This window comes from Gorilla gorilla, chromosome 10 (genome assembly GCF_029281585.2).
Source record: "Gorilla gorilla gorilla isolate KB3781 chromosome 10, NHGRI_mGorGor1-v2.1_pri, whole genome shotgun sequence".
NCBI classification, from domain to species: Eukaryota; Metazoa; Chordata; class Mammalia; order Primates; family Hominidae; genus Gorilla; species Gorilla gorilla.
In genome coordinates this window covers 34,841,740-34,865,702 of record NC_073234.2, presented here as the reverse complement: position 1 = coordinate 34,865,702, position 23,963 = coordinate 34,841,740, and the positions used below count along the sequence as shown (strand labels likewise).

At 39.7% G+C, this 23,963-nt stretch overlaps 1 protein-coding gene across 6 annotated transcripts in view; it reads right to left on the bottom strand.

Moving 5' to 3' along the window:
- Positions 1 to 23,963, bottom strand: part of AEBP2 (AE binding protein 2) — a 119,602-nt gene that overhangs the window by 73,596 nt on the left and 22,043 nt on the right. For all 6 annotated transcript variants that reach the window (XR_008670474.2, XM_055358430.2, XM_055358429.2 and 3 more), the window contains exons 2-3: positions 22,796 to 23,003; positions 11,896 to 12,003 (exon numbers count right to left, since the gene is read on the bottom strand). Coding sequence is in view for 5 of the 6 variants with exons in the window: in XM_055358430.2 (XP_055214405.1) it covers positions 11,896 to 12,003; positions 22,796 to 23,003 (316 nt within the window). In the remaining variant the exon portion in view is untranslated. The remainder of the gene's footprint in view (positions 1 to 11,895; positions 12,004 to 22,795; positions 23,004 to 23,963) is intronic.

Genomic DNA, 23,963 nt, shown 5'->3' with positions numbered 1-23,963 from the left:
GCTTTGAAATTAACCTGCATATACATCATCGTCAACCAGCAGAATGGCTGCCTTAAAATATACTTACACACACATACACACATGGAAATACAATGAAGATGTAAATGATTTAAATGATTCTTTTACTTTAATAAATAATCTCTTATATTTATTGTGCACACACTGAACAAGAACTTCATGAGGTAATTAGTACTACCAACTACACATTAGACAGGAAGTTAAGAAAGCAGTTCGCAGTCACATTTCCAGCAAATGTCACGGCCAAGATCTGTAGTATGACTACAGGAAACACTGGGGTGTTAAAGTAGTAGGACCTGTGCCCCAGAAAATTAATTAGACCATTGATTTACTTACTTATTCATTTATTTATTCATTTACTACCTCCTTCATTTTCTTCAGAGACCACTTACTTAAAAAAAAATTAAGAAAAAAAATCTGAACGGTTAAACATATGAAAAGATGTTCAACCTAACCCATAATGAAAGAAATACTGATTAAAACTATTAAGATGGGCCAGGCGCGGTGGCTCACACCTGTAATCCCAGCACTTTGTGAGGCCAAGGCGGGTGGATCACGAGGTCAAGAGATCGAGACCATCCTGGCCAACATGGTGAAACCCCGTTTCTACTAAAAATACAAAAATTAGCTGGGCGTGGTGGTGGGTACCTGTAGTCCCAGCTACTTGGGAGGCTGAGGCAGGAGAATCACTTGAACATGGGAAGCGGAGGTTGCAGTGAACCGAGATCACACCACTGCACTCCAGCCTGGCAACAGAGTACAGCAAGACTCCATCTCAAAAAAATAAACTATTAAGATGTAACTTCTCTGAGACCAAGGGGAGGCGGATCACCAGAAGTCCAAGACCAGCCTGGCCAATGTAGTGAAACCCCATCTCTACTAAAAATACCAAAAAAAAAAAAAAAAAAGAAAAAATTGGCTGGGCGTTGTGGTGCCTGCCTGTAATCCCAGCTACTCCAGAGGCTGAAGCATGAGAATCAATTGAACTGAGGAGGTGGATGTTGCAGTGAGCCGACATCGTGCCACTGCACTCCATCTAGCCTGGGCGACAGAGCCAAACTCTGTATCCCAACAAAAAACAAACAAACAAACAAAAAGATGTAATGTTTCACCTATGAGATTAGCAAAAATCCAAAAGTTTGACAATCCTCTCTCAGCAAAGCCTTGGAGACACTCCAACATTAGGCAGACACTCTAACATTACTGATGACGGCACTAGCTCTAGGGAATGACAATTTGGCAAGTTATCAAAATTACCAATGTTTACATTAACCTTTGATCCACCCACTCACATCATTTTAGGGGATTTTTCCTACATACATAATTATACATGTACAAAATGACACATATTCAGGATTCATCACTATAGTACTATTTGTAACAATAAGACAAGAAGCAACCCAAGTGTATCTACAAAGTTTGGTTAAACTGCTAATATTACACAATGGAAAGCGATGAAGCTGAAAAAATGAGACTATTCACTATGAACTGATATGAAAAGATCCCAGCATAAAGTATATTCAAAAAGCAAGGTACAATCGGGAGGAGGAAGATGGAGACAGGAGAAAGGGCTAACATACAGCTCCCACTCTGGCAGAGAGAACACCATGTGGAGACTCACACCATGAACTTTTGCTTCAAGAACCACCCCAGGAATATACCAGGCAAACCGAAAAAATTCACAGATCCTTTCAAAGAAGCGGTACACTGCTGCAAATTCTGAGACAGGTAAAACACTGTGAATTCCCAAAGTGTAAGAGAGGGAAAACCTGCCTCCACACGCACATCCCCAACTGGGGAATCTGAAAATCCAGATCACGGGAGACGAGACGGATTTAACCTTACCTAGGGCTGAAACAGATTTAAGGGAACGTGCAAAATATAAAAGTAGAAGCAGCAGTGGGAAATGCCTTGTAAGCATTCCCAGCCTCTAGCTAGAGCCCAGGGAAGCCATCCCCGACTATATCTCACAAGGGTACTAGCAGAAGACAGCCAGTAGAATTAGGGAAGGGTAACAGGGCAAAAGAAGCTTCTAAATGAGAGAGTAACAATTTCAGCTGGACATGGATTTTCTTCAGCAGAAAAGGGAGGTGGGGAGCGAACAGGAACTGCTGCAGATACCAGCGCAGAGCTGCTGACAGAGTAGGCAGATGGGGAGGGGCGAGGTCTGAAGGCCTTGCTTTCTCAGCAGGGAAGCCTGGGGCAAGGTCTGAGCGGTACACCAAGGGAGTGAGAGTGGCTTCACCCACTGCGTGGGAGCTGAATGAGGTCTCTCGCAACCAGGACTCTCACAACCCCCCACTTCCCTGGTGAACTATATGACACAGCAGAGGCAGCCAAAATCCCCTATGGAACATAACCCCACTGGCCTGAAAACCAACGCCCTATCTCCCACAGTGGCTGTGGCAAGCCCCGCCCAATGAAAGTGAGTCTGAGCCCAGTTCCGCCTAACCCTGCTCCCACCTGATGGTATTTCTCTACCTGCCCCTTTAGCAGAACAGGAAACATAGCCCCACCCATCTCCCGAGAAACCAAAATACTTGCCCAGGCCAACTTAGGGCAAGCAATCTCCCTACTTAACTACTACTGCAACTGGTGCACTCTTCAAAGTGTCACCTCCTGGTTGGAGGCCAACCAATTCAGGCCATTAGAGAAACTCATGACAGAATAACGCGGATCCCAGGAAGCGGAAAACAACAGCTAATTCCACTGCCTGCGACATCCTGGCCAACCAGAGGTCCTGAGTGTGTCCACATTACAAGTTCATTGCTAGCATAACCAGTATTCAAGAAAGCAAGTACACTCAACATATCTACAACCGAACACCACCAAAGAGTCCACTTCACTCCCCTGCCACCTCCAGCAGAGCAGGTGCTGGTATCCACAGCTCGGAGACCTGAAGATGAATCACATCACAGGACTCCTTGTAGGCATTCCCCAGCACCATCCCAGAGCCTAGTAGCCCTGCTGCTGGATGGCTACACTCAGAAGAGCAATAACAATCACTGCAGTCCAGCTCTCAGGAAGCCCCATCCCTAGAGGATGTGGGAGACAGCAGGCCCTGAGATCCAGTCTTTTCCACCGAAATAGTCTAAACAAATGAGAAGGAACCAGAAAAGTAATTCTGGTAATATGACAAAACAGGGTTCTATAACCCCAGTAATGTATCCAAACCAAGAATAAATTTCTGAATTTCCAGATAAAGAATTCGGAAGGTTGATTATTAAGATACTCAAGGAGATATCAGAGAAAGGTGAAAACCAAATTAAAGACAACAATACAGGATATGGATGAAAAATTCTCCAGAGAAAAAATATCATAAAGAAACAGCAATCACAACTTCTAGAAATAAAAGTCACACTTAGAGAAACAGAAAATGCACTGGAGGCTGGGCACCGTGGCTCATGCCTGTAATCCCAGCACTGTGGGAGGCTGAGGCAGGCGGATCAACTGAATTCAGGAGTTCAAGGCCAGCCTTGCCACCACGGTGAAACCCCGTCTCCACTAAAAACACAAAAATTAGCCAGGCATGTTGGCACGTGCCTGTAATCCCAGCTACTCAGGAGGATGAGGCATGAGAATCACGTGAACCCAGGAGGTGGAGGTTGGAGGTTGCAATAAACCAAGACTGTACCACTGCGCTCCAGCCTGGGTGACAGAACGAGACTCTGCCTCACAAAAAAAAAAGAAAAGAAAAGAAAAGAAAGAAACAAGAATCACAACTTCTAGAAATAAAAGGCACACTTAGAGAAACAGAAAACGCACTGAAGGCCAGGCACAGTGGCTCATGCCTGTAATCCCAGCACTCTGGGAGGCAGAGGCGGGTGGATCACCTGAGGTCAGCAGTTCAAGACGAGCCTGGCCAACATGATGAAACCCTGCCTCTACTAAAAAAATACAAAACTTAGCTGGGCGTGGTGGTGGGCACCTGTAATCCCAGTTACTCGGGAGGATGAGGCAAGAGAATCACTTGAACCTGGAAGGCAGAGGCTGAAGTGAGTGGAGATAGCACCCCTGCACTCCAGCCTGGGCAACAGAGTGAGACTCGGTCTCAAAAAAAAAAAAAAAAAAAGGATGCACTGGAAAGTTTCAATAACAGGTTAGAACAAGTAGAAGAAAGAACTTCAGAGCTCAAAGACAAGGCTTTCGAAATAACCCAATCAGACAAAGACAAAGAAAAGACACTTAAAAAAAAATTAACAAAGTCTCCACGAAATGTGGGATTACATCAAACAACCAAACCTAAGAATAACTGGTGTTTCTGAGAAAGAAGAGAAATCTACAAGTTTGGAAAACTTACTCGAGGTGAATAACTGAGGAAAACTTCCCTGGCCTTGCTAAAGATGTAGACACCCAAATACAAGAAGCTCAAAGAACAACTGAGAAATTCATCCCAAAAATATTATCACCTAGGCACACAGTCATCAGGTTATCTAAAGTCAAGATGCAGGAAAGAATATTAAGAGCTGTGGGACAAAAGCATCAGATAACCTATAAAGAAAAACCTATCAGATTAACAGCAGACTTCTCAGCAGAAACCTTACAAGCCAGAAGAGACTGGGGTACCACCTTCCGCTGCCTGAAACAAAATAATTATCAGCCAAGAATATTGCATCCAGCAAAACTAAGCTTCATAAATGAAGGAGAGATCAAGTCTTTTTCAGACAAAGGCTAAGAGAATTTGTCACTACCAAGCCAGCACTACAAGAAATGCTAAAAGAAGTTCTAAATCTTGAAATAAAACCTCGAAACACACCAAAAATAGAACCTCCTTGGCCAGGCGCAGTGGCTCATGCCTGTAATCCCAGCACTTTGGGAGGCTGAGATGGGCAGATCACCTGAGGTCAGGAGTTCAAGACCAGCCTGGCCAACATGGAGAAACCCTGTCTCTAGTAAAAAATACAAAAATTAGCCAGGCGTGGTGGTGGGCACCTATAATCCCAGCTACTTGGGAGGGTGAGGCAGGCAGAATTGCTTGAACCCAAGAGGCTGAGGTTGCAGTGAGCCAAGATTGTGCCACTGCACTCCAGCCTGGGCAACAGAGACTCCACGACAAAAACAAGACAAAAAGAATCTCCTTAAAGCATAAATCTCACAGGACCTATAAAACAATAACACAATGAAGAAAAAAAACAGCTATTAAGGCAACAACAAGCATGATGAATACAACAGTACTTCATATCTCAATACTAACACCGAATGTAAATGGCCTAAATGCTACATTTAAAAGGTATGGAATGGGAGAATGGATAAAATTCCACCAACCAAGTATCTGCTGTCTTCAAGAGACTCACCTAACACATAAGGACTCAAATAAACTTAAGGTAAAGGAGTGGAAAAAGATACTCCATGCAAATAGAAACCAAAAGCAAGCAGGCATAGCTATTACTATATCAAATATAACAGACTTTAAAGCAACAATAGTAAAAAAAAAAAAAAAAAAAAAAAAAAAGAAACCCACAAAGAGGGACATTAAATAATAATAAAAGAATTAGTCCAACAGGAAAATAACAATCCTAAATATACACGCACCCAACTGGAGCTCCGAAATTTATAAAACAATTACTAAACCTAAGAAATAGGATAGACAGCAACACAGTAAAATAGTAACAATCCTAGCAACATAATTATGTAATAATAATTGTATCCTGACTTCAGATAACCTGATGACTGTGTGCCTAGGTGATGATCTTTTTGTGATGAATTTCTCAGCTGTTCTTTGAGCTTCTTGTATTTGGATATCTACATCTCTAGCAAGGCCAGGGAAGTTTTCCTCGGTTATTCCCCTCAAGTAAGTTTTCCAAATAATAGTGGGGGACTTCAATACTCCACTGACAGCATTAGACAGGTCATCAAGAACGAAAGTCAACAAAAAAATAATGGATTTAAACTATACCCTGTAACAAATTAACTTAAGTATTTACAGAACATTCTACCAAAAACTGCAGAATATACTTTTTTTCTTTTTTTGTTTTTTTGAGGCCCGTCACCCAGGTTAAAGTGCAGTGGCACAATCTTGGCTCACGGCAATCTCTGCCTGCCAGGTTCAGGCAATCCTCCCACTTCAGCCTCCCGCATAGCTAGGACTACAAGTGTGCACCACCATGTTCAACTAATTCTTTTATTTTTTGTTGAGACAAGGTTTTGCCATGTTGCCCAGGCTGATCTCAAACTCCTGAGCTAAAGCAATCCACCTGCTTCGGCCTCCCAAAGTGCGAGACTACCATGCCTGGCCAGGATATACATTATTTTCATCAGGACATGGATAGACCAAGATAGACCATATGACAGGTCACAAAACAAGTCTCTATAAATTTTTTTAAAAATCTAAATTATATCAAGTATCCTATCAGACCACAGTGGAATGAAACTGGAAATTAACTCCAAAAGGAACCCTCAAAACTACACAAACACATGGAAATTAAATAATCTGCTCCTGAAGATCCTTGAGTCAACAATGAAATAAAGGTGGAAATTAAAAAATTATTTGAACAATAATAGTGTCACAGCTTATCAAAACCAGTGGGAAACAGCAAAAGCGGTGCTAAGAGGAAAAGTTCATAGCATTAAATGCCTACATCAAATGCCAGGCAAGGTGGTTGACGTCTATAATCCCAGCACTTTAGGAGGCCTAGGCAGGTGGATCACCTGAGGTCAGGAGTTTGAGACCAGCCTGGGCAACATGGTGAAACCCTGTAAAAATACAAAACTTAGCTGGGTGTGGTGGCCCACACCTGTAATCTCAGCTTACTTGGGAGGCTGAGACAGGAGACTCACTTGAACCCAGGAAGCAGAGGTTGCAGTGAGCCGAGATCATGCCACTGCACTCCAGCCTGGGCGATAGAGTGAGACTCCGTCTCAAAAAAAAAAAAAGAAAAGTCTGAAAGGTCACAAATAGGCAATCTAAGGTCATACCTCAAGGAACTAGAGAAACAAGAAAGAACAAACAAAACCCAAACCCAGTAGAAGAAAAGAAATAACAAAGACCAGAGTGGTGCTAAATGAAACCAAAAGAACAACAACAATACAAAAGGTAAATGAACAAGCTGGTTCTTTGAAAAGATAAAAGTGACAGACCATTAGTGAAACTAACCAAGAAAAGAAGAATGATATCTAAATAAGCTCAATTAGAAACAAAACAAAAGATATTACAACCAATACCACAGAAATACAAAAGATCATTCAAGGCTACTATGAACATCTTTACATGCACGAGGCAGAAAATGTAGAGGAGAGAATAAACTCTGGGAAATACATGACCTTTCTGGGACCAGCTGGATTCACAGCTGAACTCTATCAGACATTCAAAGAAAAACTGGTGCCAATCTTAATGTAACTATTCCAAAAGACAGAGAAAGAGGGAATCCTCCCTAAATCATTCTATGAAGCCAGTATCACCCTAATACCAAAATCAGGAAAGGACATAACAAAAAAATAAATCTACAGACCAATATCCCTGATAACATAGATGCAAAAATCCTCAACAAAATACTAGCTAACCGAATCCAACAGCCTATCAAAAAGATAATCCACCATGATCAAGTGGGTTTCATACCATGGATGCAGAGATGGTTTAACATACACAAGTCAGTAAAGGTGATGTATCACATAAAAAGAATTGAAAATCATGTGATCTCAATAGATGCAGAAAAAGCATATAACAAATAAATCCAGCATCCCTTTATGATTAAAACCCTCAGCAAAACTGGCACAGAAGTAACATACCTTAACGTAATAAACAAACCCACAGCCCATATTCTACTGAACGGGGAAAAGTTGAAAGCATTCCCTGTGACAATTGGAAGAAGACAAGGATGTCCACACTCACCACTTCCATTCAACATAAGTACTAGAAGTCCTAGCCAGGGCAATCAGAGAAAAGAAATAAAGGACATCCAAATAGGTAAAGAGGAAATGAAACTGCCGCTGTTTGCTGACAATATGATCGTATACCTAGGAAACCCTAAAGACTCATCCAAAAAGCTTGTAATCTGATAAATTTAGTAAACTTTCAGGATACAAAAATCAACGTAAATTAATAACACTGCTCTACACCAACAATGACGAAGTTGAGAAACAAATAAAGAACTTAACCCCTATTACAAAAGCTACAAAAAAATAAAATACTTAGGAATATACCTAACCAAGGAGGTGAAAGACCTCTACAAGGAAAACTACAAAACACTGCTGAAAGAAATCATCGACAACACCAACAAATGAAAACACATCCCATGCTCATGGATGGGTAGAATTAATATTGTGAATATGACAATACTGCCAAAAGCAATCTACAGATTCAATGCAATTCCCATCAAAGTACCATCATCAATCTTCACAGAAGTAGAAACACACTATCCTAAAATTCATATGGAACCGAAAGAGAGCCCAGATAGCCAAAGCAAGACTAAGCAAAAAGAACAAATCTGGAGGTATCACATTATCTGACTTTTTATACTGCAAGGCTATGCTTACCAAAACAGCATGGTCCTGGAATAAAACAGACACATAGACCAATGTAATAGAGGTCCTAGAAATAAAGCCAAATATTGGTGACTCACGCCTGTAATCCCAGCATTTTGGGAGGCTAAGGCGGGCGGATCACTGCAGGTCAGGAGTTCGAGACCAGCCTGACCAACAGAGTAAAACCCTGTCTCTACTAAAAATTTAAAAATTAGCCAGACATAGTGGCAGGCACCTGTAATCCCAGCTACCCGGGAGTCTGAGGCGGGAGAATTGCTTGAACTCGGGAGGCAGAGGTTGCAGTGAGTCAAGATCACACCACTGCAGTCCAGCCTGGGTGACAGAGTGAGACTCAGTCTCAAAAAAATAAAAACTAAAAACCATAAAGTGGGGAAAGGACACCCTTTGCAACAAATGCTGCTGGGATAACTGCCAAGCCACATGTAAAAGAATGAAACTGGATCCTCATTTCTCACCTTATACAAAAATCAACTCAAGATGGAGCAAAGACTTAAATCTAAGACCTTAAACCATAAAAATTCTGGAAGATAACAGTGGAAAAACTCTTCCAGACACTGGCTTAGGCAAAGAGTTTATGACCAAGAACCCTAAAGCAAATGCAATAAGAACAAAAACAAACAGATGAAACCTAATTAAACTAAAAAGCTTCTGCACATAAAAAGAAATAATCAGCAGATTATCAGCTTCTGCACATAAAAGAAATAATCAGCAGAATAAACAGCCAACCCACAGAATGGGAGAAAATATTTGCAAACTATGCATCCAACAAAGGACTAACGTCCAAAATTGACAAGGAACTCAAAGAAATCAACAAGAAAAAAATAATAATAATCCCATCGAAAAGTGGGCAAATTACATGAATAAGCATTTCTCAAAAGAAGATATACAACACAATACCACCTTATTCCTGCAATAATGGCCATAATTTAAAAGGCAAAAAACAATAGATGTTGGCATGGATGTGGTGAAAAGGGAACACTTTTACACTGCTGGTGAGAATATAATACAACCACTATAGAAAACCGTACAAAGATTTCTTAAAGAACTAAAAGTAGAACTACCATTTGATCCTGCAATCCCACTACTGGGATTGTCATTATATGAATGTCACTGGGAAAAAGTCATTATATGAATGACTACTGGGAAAAGTCATTATATGAAAAAGATACTTGCACACACGTTTATAGCAGCACAATTTGCAACTGCAAAATTGGACCCAGCCTAAATGCCCTTCAATAAATAAGTGGATAAAGAACATGCAGTATATATATATATATATATATATATATATATATACACACACACACATACATACATACATACATACCATGGAATACTACTCAAGCCATAAGAAGGAACAAAACATGGCTTTCACAGAAACCTGGATGGAGTTGGAGACCATTATTCTAAGTGAAGTAATTCAGGAAAGGAAAACCAAATACCGTTTTGTTCTCACTTATAATTAGGAGCTAAGCTATGAGCAGGCATAAGAATGATATAATAGACTTTGGGGACTAGGAGGGAAGGGTGGGGGTGGTTAGGTATAAAAGACTACACACTGGGTACAGTGTACACATCTCAGGTGACAGGTGCACCAAAATCTCAGAAATCACCACTAAGGAATTTATCCAATGTAACCAAAAACCACCTGTTCCCCAAAAACTATTCAAATTAGGGCCAGGTGTGGTTAATCCCAACACTTTGGGAGGCCAAGGTGGGCAGATCACGAGGTCAAGAGTTCAAGACCAGCCTGGCCAACATGGTGAAACCCCATCTCTACTAAGAGTACAAAAATTCGCCAGGCGTGATGGCACATGCCTGTAATCCCAGCTACTCGGGAGGCTGAGGCAGGAGAATCGCTGGAACCCAAGAGGCGGAGGTTGCAGTGAGCCAAGATCATGCCACTGTACCCCAGCCTGGGCAACAGAGCAAGACTCCATCTTGGGGGGGAAAGAAACTATTCAAATTAAAACAAAAAAGCAAGGTACACATATACAATATAGTATTTCAAGAATGGAAGAAACTTGGTATATAGAAAAACAAGTATATAGAAAAACAAGTAATCTCTGTATTTAAAGCTGCTCTAAAATTAAGTTTGCTTCTTTTTAAAGCAAGGCACAGACAGTATTTAATTTACTAGACTTTGTGTAAGAAAGAAAGGAGAATGAGACTACATATTTATCTGCTTGTGGTTGCATAAGGAAATACTAGAAAAAAATCACAAGAAACAAATAATAATCATATATTTGGGAGGAAAGGGGAAACAGGAAAAAGAGAGAGACAAATAATTCTTAGTGTAAACCTTTGTTATAATGTTTTAACTTGCTGATTGCTTTTTCCAAAAAAAGTTGTTTTTAAAAGCAACTCCACAAGAATTACCTCACTCTCTACAAAATCCAAGGGAAACAACTGGCACAGTATTCATTCCAGTAAATGTGGTTTTAACAACTATTAAACTCCTTTAAACATAAACTGTTAATCTCTATGGTATATGCTGCTTTCCATAAATAGAAACCAAAATACTTAATTTTTCATAAAGATAAATGGAAAAGATTTTTACAGAAACTTGCTCTTTATAAAGATTTCCCAGAATAAACTAATTTGACAAAAGTGATTTACAACTAATTACAACTAAGCTCAGTAGTGTGACCTCAAAACTGAGTGAAAGGAATCAAATCCTTTAATGTCCTACAATTTATTTATTTTATATAATAGTCAATGTTGTTTGCTAATGAAAATGCCGAAACCTTTAACAATAAGAAAACATAATCAGACCACAAGGTATTAAAAAAAACCAACATGGCTTCCAGTCATTAGTCTACCCACTAGCTATTTTCAAGACCCTAATCCAACAGCAACATTTCTCCTGTACTTCAAATAGAAAAAAATTGATCAAATGAGCTTTATCTCCATCTACTTTTGAAATTCAATGCATGTACAAGAATGTTAAAACAAATGGTTGTTTTTAAAAAAATTTAGAGGAGCAAAATTATGCCTGTTAGGAAACATGTCAGCTTAAGCTAACATTTAAAAGAAAAAAACAGCCAGGCGCAGTGGCTCATGCCTGTAATCCCAACACTTTGGGTGGCCGAGGCGGGAGAATCACCTGAGGTCAAGAGTTCAAGACCATTCTGGCCAACATGGTGAAACACCATCTCTACTAAAAGTACAAAAATTAGCCAGGTGTGGTGGCACATGCCTGTAGTCCCAGCTACTCGGCAGGCTGAGGCAGGAAAATCACTTGAACACAGCAGGTGGAGGCTGCAGGGAGCCAAGATGGCACCATTGCACTCCAGCCTGGGCAACAGAGTGAGACTCTTGTGTCATAAATAAATAAATAAATAAATAAATAAATAAATAAATAAATAAATAAATTTTATATACATACATCCTTACCTTGAAAGGTTTGTCTCCACTGTGTGTCAGCATATGCCTTTGTAACCAACTTTGACTGGTAGATGGAGTGTTATATACTTTACAACCTTTCCATAAGCAAACAAATACCTGTTAAGAAAAGCAGAACCATATTAATTTTCATGACTTATCTCAAGAAGAGTTTGATTCCTCATACATTCAAATTAACATGTTACAAGTCTTCAACTGACAAGAGCTACTGAATGTACAAGCCAATCAAAATGCTTAATATAGATAAACTGTCAAAACATCCTAGTATAAGCCACCCTTAATGCTACTGTCCACACCTTCGATAAGGAATTAACACACCGATCACAGAATACCATTCAGAAGGAAATATATATAATATTAGCAATATATCCCTTGGAACTGAGACCATGGGCCATCATTTACATTTTTATATTTACTGCACAAAAGAACAAACATCTATTAATTTTAAATAGCAGGAAAAATATACCTTCTACCTTTTATGAGAGGTATATTTTATAAAAATATACCTTTTTAAAGGTATAAAAAAATTAATGAAATGACCAATAAATGTTAATTAGAAGATACTGATATTTTCAACTTCAAAGAATGAATGAAAATTATCAAATTACAATCTTTTACTGGTGATATCCTAGTCTCACATGCATACTGACAATATTTGTTCTTATACTGTTCTAATCATAAAGAATTATTTCTATCTCGATTATGACATAGAGAGATATTTGAGACCCTGTCTGGAATATGAAATTTTGTTATGAAACAAATAGAATACAAAATATTAAGTGAATATAGTAATAAAAACAACAGACATGAGCTACCCTACTTTCATAACAGATCCACATTCTAGGTTCAGGGTACTAAGTATAACTAGGTGTGGAAAGCACCAAAACTAACAAATTAATCTTTATCATCTTCCTACCAGTGACATGTCAATTTCCTAACTGATGCTATTTCCATCAAACCAAACACTGAAAACTGCTTCCCAACATCAGGAAAAGAAGGGTCTACCACAATCATTATCTTGAAAGAACCACCTAAAGGCTCTGTTCTTTTCTAAGGTAAGAACAATTACAGAGTCACACTTTGAAGACTGTAATATACTACATACATATAGAACACAAGAAAGATATACAAAGAACTTAAGTTTCTTCAGCCAGCCTAAAATAAAATTTTTAATAGACTAGAAAAACTGACAGTCTATAAACAAATAATTGAGGTCAATTTTTACTCAAAAACAATACCATCTTATGTCAAATAGGTATAACAAGGCAATACCACCACTGCCATTTGACAAGACTGTTTAGAGAAGTTACTGCATATCCTGACTCCACCACGAATTTGCTAGTTTCTTTAAGTATGAGATAAAAGAAGTCATAACGTTTCCTCCTTCATACTCAAAATTCCCAACCCTAGAACATGTTTATAAACTAATGGCCAAGGTTCTCAGAGTTAAAAGTAACTTTTAACTCTGTAATAAATCTAGGAACAGAATAATAAATTCTGTTCATTTATTAATAATTATAATAATATTCTGTTAATAATTCTGTTAATAATAAATTAAACAGAGTAATAAATCTAGGAACAGAAAAAAAATACAAAGCAATACTTATATGCACCCGATGTGGTGGCTCACACCAGCAATTCCAGCACTTTGGGAGGCCGAGGTAGGGGGATGGCTTGAGCTCAGGAGTTCGAGACCAGCCTGGGCAACACAGCAAAACCCTGTCTCTACAAAAGTAACAAAAAATTGGCTAGGCATAATGGCATATGCACCCGTAGTCCCAGCTACTCAGGGGTGGTGGCGGGGTATAGGGCTAGCAGCTGAGGCAGGATGATTGCTTAAGCCCAAGAGATGGAGGCTGCAGTGAGCCATGATGGCACTACTGCACTCCAGTGTAGGTGACAGAGTGAGACCTTCTCTCCAAAGAGAAAAAAAAAAAAAAAAAAACTTAAATGCTATAGAAATTAATTCAATATTGTTTAATAATCACACATGGGTAATTAATGCTATCAATTTTTGAAATCAAGACTACTAGACTCACCAGGCACAGTGGCTCACACCTCTAACCCCAGCACTTTGGAAGGCCAAGGCAGGAGGATTGCTTGAGCCCAGGAATGAGGCCAGCCTGGGCAACATGCCATAACCCTGTCTATACAAAATATACAAAAATTAACCAGGCATGGTGGTGCCCACCTGTGGTCCCAGCTACTTAAGAGGCTGAGGTGGGAGAATTGCTTGCACTGGAGAGGGCAAGGCTACAGTGAACTCTTATAATCATGCCACTGCACTCCAGCCTGGGCAGTAAGAGATAGATCCTCTCAAGAAAAAAAACCACAACTACTACTAGATTCAAAGTCTTATTTTGCAATCCAAGTAACAAAGAGGAGGAATCAGGGGTGGGTTTAAAATTCTCTCAGAAATCATATTATTAGTTTGGTGCACAAGTCATTGCCGTTTTTGCCATTAATTGAAAAAAAACGCAATTACTTGTGCACCAACCTAATACGTAAACAGAAATGCCTTAAAGAAAGTATTTGGGAACAATATCAACATCATTCCTGTAACAACTTTTTTGACAGAAGGATTCTCCTTAATGTTAAAAGGATTAAGTGACCCTCCCGCCCTACTCTGAAATACTCTTAAAGATAAGATTTAGTTCCTTCGAAATAAGCACTGCCTCTACCTAACAACACTCAATCACTAAATTTGGTAGAAACAGCAGTATCTGGCTTCTAATTTTTTTCCTATGAGCAAACATGACTATAGAGGTAATAGCAGGTCTGAAATCACATCTGATACAGCCTTATTAAGTATGGTTTAGACTCTACATGGAATAATGTCTAGTAACACAATTAAGGCAACACACCTTCAGATTCAAAGAAAAACCAACATCTTCAACCTAGTGAATTTTATACCAAATGAAGGAGGCGTAAAGAGATCAAAGTGTTTAACTGTGTTTAGCTATATTGGGGTGAAACGTTTAGAAAGATCCAAAAAACGCCTGGTGTAATGGCTCATGCCTGTAATCCCAACACTTTAGGAGACCGAGGTGGGTGGATCACTTCAGGCCAGGAGTTCGAGACCAGCCTGACCAACATGGTGAAACAATGTCTCTACTGAAAATACAAAATTAGCCGAGTGTGGTGGCACATGCCTGTAACCTCAGTTACTCAGGAGGCTGAGGCAGGAGAATCGCTTGAACCTGGGAGGTGGAGGTTCCAGTGAGCTGAGACTGCGCCATTGCACTCAAACCTGCACTCAAAGCAAAACTCCGTCTTAAAAAAAAAAAAAGAAAGAAAAAAGAAAGATCCACAAAAATACACAAAACTGTTTGAGGCTATATATTTCCTTTCTTAGCCTGTATTAGGACGAGGTTTTGATAAAAATACTCCCAAATCTGACAAAAGGGTCTTCTTCAAATCTGAGACATTTTAGACGTATAATATCTGAAAAACATTTTTATGCTATTTTTAGAAACCCTCCTACTGTTAAAATTAACCCTGAAAAATCAAATACCAAAGGATTCCAATTATATCCAAATTTGGAAGAAGCATGTTCAAGAATATAATTTGCCATGGTTCTTCTATTTTAAAATGAATTAAGGTCTGGCTATTTTAACAGAATAAGACACAGGGGTCCCAAGTCCAGTCTCTCATGATACAGCAAATTGTGTTGTATTAGGTTGTATCAGACATAACAGAAATTGAAAACAACCTGCTGAGCACAGTGACTCGTGCCTAGAATCCCAGCTGCTCTGGAGGCTGAGGCAAGATGATGGCTAGAAGACAGATTTCAGACCAGTATGGGCAACAAAGCAAGATCCCAACTCTGAAAATGTTTAAATTAGCGAGACGTGGTGATGCATGCCTGTAGTCCCAACTACTACACTGAGGTAGAAGGATTGCTTGAGTCCAGGAGTTTGAGGCTATGTGAGCTAAGATCATGCCACTGCTAAACTGAATTCAATCCAGTTCTTTCACTTTGCAGCTATGTAATCTTGGAAGAATCATCTACTTCCTTTTTCATCAGAAATACTCTGAGCACACGTGGTAAGTCCAAAACACTATGAAAATATAAGATGTTATATTATCTCAGAAAGACCAGTCAATGAAATAACTGGGTTTATATTAGACACTGAAGGTTCCTTCTCAAAATAACTGCCATCAGGTTTTCCTGCCAGAATGTCCAGGAAAAAAAAAATTTTAAACCCACACAGCCATTAAAAGAACATTTTTGGGCCAGGTGCAGTGGCTCACGCCTGTAATCCCAGCACTCTGAGAGGCCGAGGTGAGTGGATCACTTGAGGTCAGGAGTTCAAGACCAGCCTGGCCAACATGGCGAAACCCCACCTCTACTAAAAATACAAAAACTTAACCAGGTGTGATGACACACGCCTGTAATCCCAGCTACTTGGGAGGCTGAGGGAGGAGGATCGCTTGAACCTGGGAGGCGAAAGTTGCAGTGAGCTGAGATGGCGCCACTACACTCCAGCCTGGGTGACAGAGTGAGACCCCATCTCAAAAAACATACATATATTTTTGGACTGCTAAAGAAATCTTCAAGTTCCTTACATGTAAGATGTAGATGTCTAAAATTTCAGTGTTACAGGGAGGTTTTGGCTTTCTGTTGAGAACTCTACAAAGTACTGAGTTTCTGTCAGAATAGGTTTTGCCTCCGGGAATCTTCTCCAAAATGCCCAAAGTGAATAAGAATGGTACAAACCTAGGAGCCAAGGGTAGTCTGAGTCTCCTTCACTTTGGTCAATATCCTTGAACCAGTGTATGAACCAGTGTATCCTTGTACCAGTGTTATGTATCTGAATGTATTTGAATGGCCTATACTTAAAACGGCTTGTATGATAATATAGATAAATGCACAAACACCTATGCACCTGAAGAACACAAATGAATCCATGAAATCTTTCTGTAAATAAATGAAAAATCCACGGCAAAAAAGTGCAATGTTAATCTGTCAGAGTAAGTATGCACAAGGAATTCAGTTATTACCAGTAAATTAAAATCAGCCAAATATATTCTAAATGCAGAGCAAGTTAACAGAATAATCTACATGCCAAAATAAAGGCCTAATTATACTGAGTAAATGATCTTGTTTTCAGTAAAATTACACAAAAAGAAAAGAGAGACACCATCTCAAGTCAGATAGGCCAGCTGAGTGTGGTGGTATATGCCTGGAATCCCAGAAACTCAAGAAGCTGAGATGGGAGCACTGCTTAAGCCCAGGAGCTGGACAACATAGTAAGACCAGCTTGGACAACATAGTAAGACTGTCTCATTAAAAACACACACACACACACACACACACACACACACACACACACACACACACACACACACACACACACACACACACACACACACACACACAGAGTCAGGCAGAGGGGTTGGATAGATGATTCCACGGTACCATCAAGACCAATTTTTATTTTCTTTTTCTTAATGAGACAGAGTCTTGCTCTATCATCCAGGCTGGAAGGCAGTGGCACAATTATAGCTCACTGCAACCTTGACCTCCTGAGTGCTACAGTTAACTGGACTCATTCAAGTCTTCCAACAATACCGTACCATATTCCTCCCTTGCCCACAATCTCCTCGCTTTGCCTCTCAACAAAAAAACACACCAAAAAATATATGCAAAAGTAAACCTCAAATGACACAGAAAATAAATCCTATATCAAGAAACCTAAACCTCTGGCTTTCTTTCCAGAAATTGTTTTTATGTGAGAAATAGCTGAGAAAGAAAGAACAGTAATATCTTTTACACTGAGCCTCTAAAGTCCTACAAGTTCCCCACTTTCCAAGACTTATATTAAGAGGACACTGGGATTTGAAATTTGATTAGTAAGATAACTCAGAGTCTAATCTTCAGAAACCAGTCACACATAGAAGTACGGACCTAGGCCGGGCACGGTGGCTCAGGCCTGTAATCCCAGCACTTTGGGAGCCAGAGGCGGGTGGATCACCTGAGGTCAGGTGTTCAAGACTAGGCTGGCCAACATGGTGAAACCTCATCTCTACTAAAAATACAAAAGTAAGTCAGGTGTGGTGGTGCACACCTGTAGTCCCAGCTACTTAGGAGGCTGACACAGGAGCATCACTCGAACCTGGGAGGTGGAGGTTGCAGTGAGTGGAGATTGCACCACTGCATTTCAGCCTGGGCAACAATAACAAAATTCTATCATACTTAACACTAGAGATAGGTTTGATTCTCTTTTTGCCTGTTTTGTTTTTATTTTTGAAATTGCAGAAAGCACTCTCATGATGTTTTTTAAAAAAAAGGCAAATTGGTCTGGGCATGGTGGCTCACACCTGTAATCCTAGCACTTTGGGAGGCCAAGGCAAGACTAGCATGGGCAACACAGTGAGACCTCATCTCTATTTAAGAAAAAAAAGTGTATTCATAATTTGGTGTTTAGATTAGTTTAATTTTAATGTAGAAATCAGGCCAAGAAAATCTAAACTCCACTTGACTTCAGCCTCCAAAGAAGTCCACATGAACATAGCAACATAAACAACTTAAAAGGGGGGAAAAAACAATGCTAAGTGGATATATAATGGTTTTGCTTTTCTCCCCAGGGCAAAGATTATAGTGGAATGAGAAAAAGAACAGAAATTAATACAGTTTAGATCTTGCTAACTTACTGCTCCAGTAAAACTGTCATCTTTCAATAATCAGAAGCATAAAATCTTCTAGGGTTACCAATTTTTTCCTCATCTGTTTCTGTTCCATGATGACACTTTAACACTTAAGAGAGAAAGAAGAAATAAGAAATCTAAAAAAATAATTAGGCCAACAAAATCAGGTGTTTTCTACTTATATTAGATACCTACAACAGTCAAACACACAGAGATAGAAAGTAGAACTGTGGTTACCAGGAGCTAGTGGGAGCAGACAGTAAGTTTGTTTAATGGGTACAGATTTCAATTTGGGATGATAATTTACAAGTTCTGGAGACAGAGAGTGGGTGGCGATTACACAATAAGGTGAATGTACTTAAAGCCCCTGAACTATACATTAAAAATGTTTTTTGTTCTTTTTTTTTGAGACAGGATCTCACTCTGTCATCCAGGCTGGAGTGCAGTGGCACGATCTCACAGCAGCCTCAACCTCCTGGGCTCAAGCAATTCTCCCACCTCATCCCCCTGAGTGGCTAAGACCACAGGCATGTGCCACTACACCCAGCTAATTTTTGTAGAGAGAGGATTTTGTCACGTTGCCCAGGCTGGCCTCAAAACTCCTGAGCTCAAGCGATCTACCCACCTCAGCTTTCCAAAGTGCTGGGATTACTGTGACCAGCCGAAAATGTTTTTGTTTTTTTAAAGTTCATTTCAAAGAAAAAAATCTGATGTTCCAACCAACAACTACTCTTCAAAACACAAAACCCGCTAGGCATGGTGGCTCAGAGGCCTGTAATCCCAGCACCTTGGGAGGCTGAGGAGGATGATCAAGTCCTCCTCAGGAACTCCTGAGATCAGGAGTTCGAGACCAGCCTGTCCAATATGGTGAAATCCCATCTATACTAAAAATACAAAAATTGGCTGGGCGTAGTGGTGCACACTTGTAATCCCAGCTACTCAAGATGCTGAGGCAGCAGAACTGCTTGAACCCAGGAGACAGAGGCTGTAGTGAGCTGAGGTCGTGCCACTGCACTCCAGCCCGGGCAACAGAGCGACACTCCATCTCAAAAAAAAAAAAAAAAAGAAAAGAAAAAACACAAAAGCCAATCTCAAAGCACAAAATCAGATCAAGTTTTCTTGTCTTTTATAGTAGTACTAAGTTTTCAAACTCTCATTCATATTTTATCATTCAAAACACATAGTCTATTGTAATCTCAGCATTTGCAGAGGCCAAGGCGGGCAGATCGCTTGAGTCGAGGAGTTGGAGACCAGCCTGGGCAACATGGTGAAACCTCATCTCTACGAACAAACAAACCATAGTCTATATTCTAATGACTGGTATGTAGAAAAAACTGGGATGCATTTTCTACATTATTTGATCCTTTACATTTATAGTTTAGCAAATAATGTCCTTCAAAGATCAGGACTCCTATCTTTGATCAAAATAACATTACTCTTTTTATTTTATTTATTTATTTTTTTTTTTGAGACAGAGTCTCATTCTGTCACCCAGGCTGGAGTGCAGTGGCGTGATCTCAGCTCACTGCAACCTCCACCTCCCGGGTTCAAGCGGTTCTTCTGTCTCAGCCTCCTGAGTAGCTGGGACTACAGGGGCTCGCAACTATACCCAGCTAATTTTTGTATTTTTTAGTAGAGACGGGGTTTCACCATATTGGCCAGGCTGGTCTCAAACTCCTGACCTCGTGATCTGCGCGCCTCAGCCTCCCAAAGTGCTGGGATTATCGGCACGAGCCACCGCGCCCGGCCAAACAGCATTACTCTTAAAATCAGCTAGAGAATCTTATTATTGGTAAATCAAGTGATATTTTGAACAAGGTTCAAGAAATCACATGGGAGATTTTTCATTTCAATATTACACTTACAGGACAAATGCCAACATTTCATGTCTAATTCTATTATATCAATAAGGTACAGGTATATAGTTACTGTGATTACATGATATATTTAATTATTTTAAAAACCAGTCTTGGCCGGGTGCAATGGCTCACACTTGTAATCACAGCACCCTGGGAGGCCGACGCAGGTGGATCACCTGAGGTCAGGAGTTCGAGACCAGCCTGGCCAACATGGTGAAACCCCGTCTCTACCAAAAATACAAAAAAATTTAGCCAGGCGTGGTGGCTCATGCCTGTAATCCCAGCTACTCGGGAGGGTGAGGCAGGAGAATCACCTGAACCCGGGAGGCAGAGGTTGCAGTGAGCTGAGACCGCACCATTACACTCCAGCCTGGGCAACAAGAACCAAACTCTGTCTCAAAAAAAAATTAATTAATTAATTTTAAAAAAATAAAAATAAAATAAAAATCAGACTGTAATTGCATTTTTTCTACAAATCTGGGAAGGGCTGAAATTCTCATCAGGTTGTATGCCAGCTCAACTTGCGGGATTCCAAGACTCAGAAATGTGAAATTCTCCCTCTCCCACATCTATTAAGAGAAGCCCAGTGATCTTCCAAATAGCTCATGATTCTATACACAGTTGCTAAGTCAAGTGACAAAAAAGCATCATGCCGTGATGCTCAAAAATGGTAATATACCAAGTGACATCAAGCACTGGCTCACAAAAAGCAGATCTACAAAAGCCAGAAAACCAACTTGCTAAGATACTTCACACTAAGTATCTGACATATGGCTTGGGGGAGAAGACTGGGTTACCAAAGTAGCCTAACCACTGAGCTGGGTTTTGCACTGAAAATACCATATGATGGACAGTTAATTAACAGATCATAGGTAAGTATAACATTTTACTGGTTACTCAGACATCATACATATTAACTCTAACAAGAAGACAAATGTACAAGTGCTATACTTATCAACTTTGAGTAATCAAAAAACTGCTGACACATTATAATATATTGTGACAGGGATGAATATGTCTTAAAAGAAATTTCGGCCACACACGGTGACTCACGCCTGTAATCCCAGCACTCTGGGAGGCCGAGGCGGGCGGATCAACTGAGTTCAGGAGTTCGAGACCAGCCTGGCCAACATGGCAAAACCTCATCTCTACTAAAAATACAAAAATTAGCCAGGCATGGTGGCGGGCACCTGTAATCCCAGCTACTCGGGAGGTTGAGGCAGGAGAATCACTTGAACCCAGGAGGCAGAGGCTGTGGTGAGCTGAGATCACGCCACTGCACTCCAGCCTAGGCAACAGAGTGAGACTCCGTCTCAAAAAAAAAAAAAAAAAAAAAAAATTCAAGTATGACATCACTGCTTAAAATGTTAGAAACGTTGACCTGGTTGGATGTTTAAAAAAAAAAAAGATCAATACTATACTCTAAATATCAACAGAACCTTGGAAACAGTTACCCACTAACTTAAACCATGATGATTTTTACTGTGTTAGTTATCTGTTCTTCAATAGTGATGCCAGGCTGATAGGAAATGTGTGGCCTAATATTAATAAATTACCTGCCCTTACAACACTGTGACATTAATTTCTGAAAAATGCACTAAGTGTGATAACTATTCAACAAAAATCTAGGTAAAGTTGAAACAATGTATAAATTAATATTTTGGCACATTACTTTTGGCTTACCCAATTTGCTTAGCTCTTTATTCAGTACCTAATAGAAGTTACATGAACTGTATAAATTAATATTTTGGCACATTACTTTTGGCTTACCCAATTTGCTTAGCTCTTTTTATTCAGCACCTAATAGAAGTTACATGAACTGACACAATTAAATGTATTCCTGAAAGGACATAGGTCAATACTGACTAATCAGAACTTTCCATCTAAATCAGCTCTGACAAGACCTGGGAAAGATGATCAATTCTCACTCACAAATAATGAGTTTGGGCTATTATTTAATAGAATTGCATACACTAATCCTGGTACCAACAGTCTCCCCAGTTAATTTAAGCGTCAGGAATAATTCAGGATCCTCTAACAAAGGAAAATCAAGACAGTGCTAATTCTAAATGTTCTCAACTCAAAACATCAGAACCCTGGAATACACTGTATTCATTTATAATACTGTCACCTACTATACTTTTAAAAGCCTAATTTCTTCAAAATAACGTATCTAAAAGCAAACTAAAATCCAGCACATACCCTATTTTTATTTGATTCTATCAAGTATATGGGAAATAATTATTAAAAATTCACTTGAAAAAACTAAGCCTGTGTAAAAATAATCCCAAATTACTTTCAGCAAAAAAGCCTAACTAGCAATTATAAATTAATAAAACTAACGAAAACAGGGAGCGAAAAAAAGAAATGACAAAACCAACCCCTCCTCGCTGACCATCTACATGTATGGAACGGATGTGATCTGCCAGATCTGGGCTAGAGTTGAAGCAAGCCTGGCACTGGTCCCAACAACAATTATAGGCAATATTTTTGCTTGAAGAAGTAGTGCTTCCTTGTCCATTCATCATTGCTGGAGTTGAACGCCCACTGGAAATTGTGCTGTCTACATCCATTATAGTACTGCTTATGCTACAAAAGAAGAAAAAAGGCTGTGTTATTCCTAGAAATTCACTAACATGAATATGATCTTATAAATATTTAATTAAGATTACCACTTGACATTCTGCTCCATGTGAACAAAGCATAGTAACCATATTCTCCATGAGAAAACAACAATGCTTTTAAATTAATTAGTTGGCAATGAAGTACAAATCAAGACAGAAACACGACAGTACCTCAAAATCAGATATGGAATAATTTAAGCAACTTTTGGCAGGCATGAACTCAATACTATATCTTACAGAAAACAAACCACACCCACACCCCCACACACACAGCTTATCACATCTCATCCCTTCCACAGTTCAAAGAAGCATAAGAAAGTAAGAGTTTCCAGCTGTAAATAATTCACAATCAAAGCATTATCTTTATGGCTCTGCAAATCACTTGTTGACCTGAAATCTCTTCTATTCATTAATCTGAAAATATAACTGCTGCCACATCCTACTTCTTTTCATGTCAAAGAATTGGGGAAATTTTGCAGTATTTTCCCAGCTAAATAAAAAAGCAGAAGAGAGAAAACTGGTCTCTGATTTTTCTAAAGTCCAAATAAAAAATATTTTCCTAGCCCTAAAATTTTATTTTTTTAACTCATCTCTAGCCATAAAAAAAAAAGACTGAAAATGCCAATCAATCCCTTTTACTCTTTATTTACTAAAGTATTACATATGGCTGGACGCGGTGGCTCACTCCTGTAATTCCAGCACTTTGGGAGGCCGAGGCGGGTGGACTACCTGATGCCGGGAGTTTGAGACCAGCCTGGCCAACATGGTGAAATCCCACTGCTACTAAAAATACAAAAAATTATCCGGGTGTGGTGGCAGGTGCCTGTAATCCCAGCTACTCGGGAGGCTGAGGCAGGAGAATCTCTTGAACCCAGGAGGCGGAGGTTGGAGTGAGCCAAGATCGCACCATTGCACTCCAACCTGG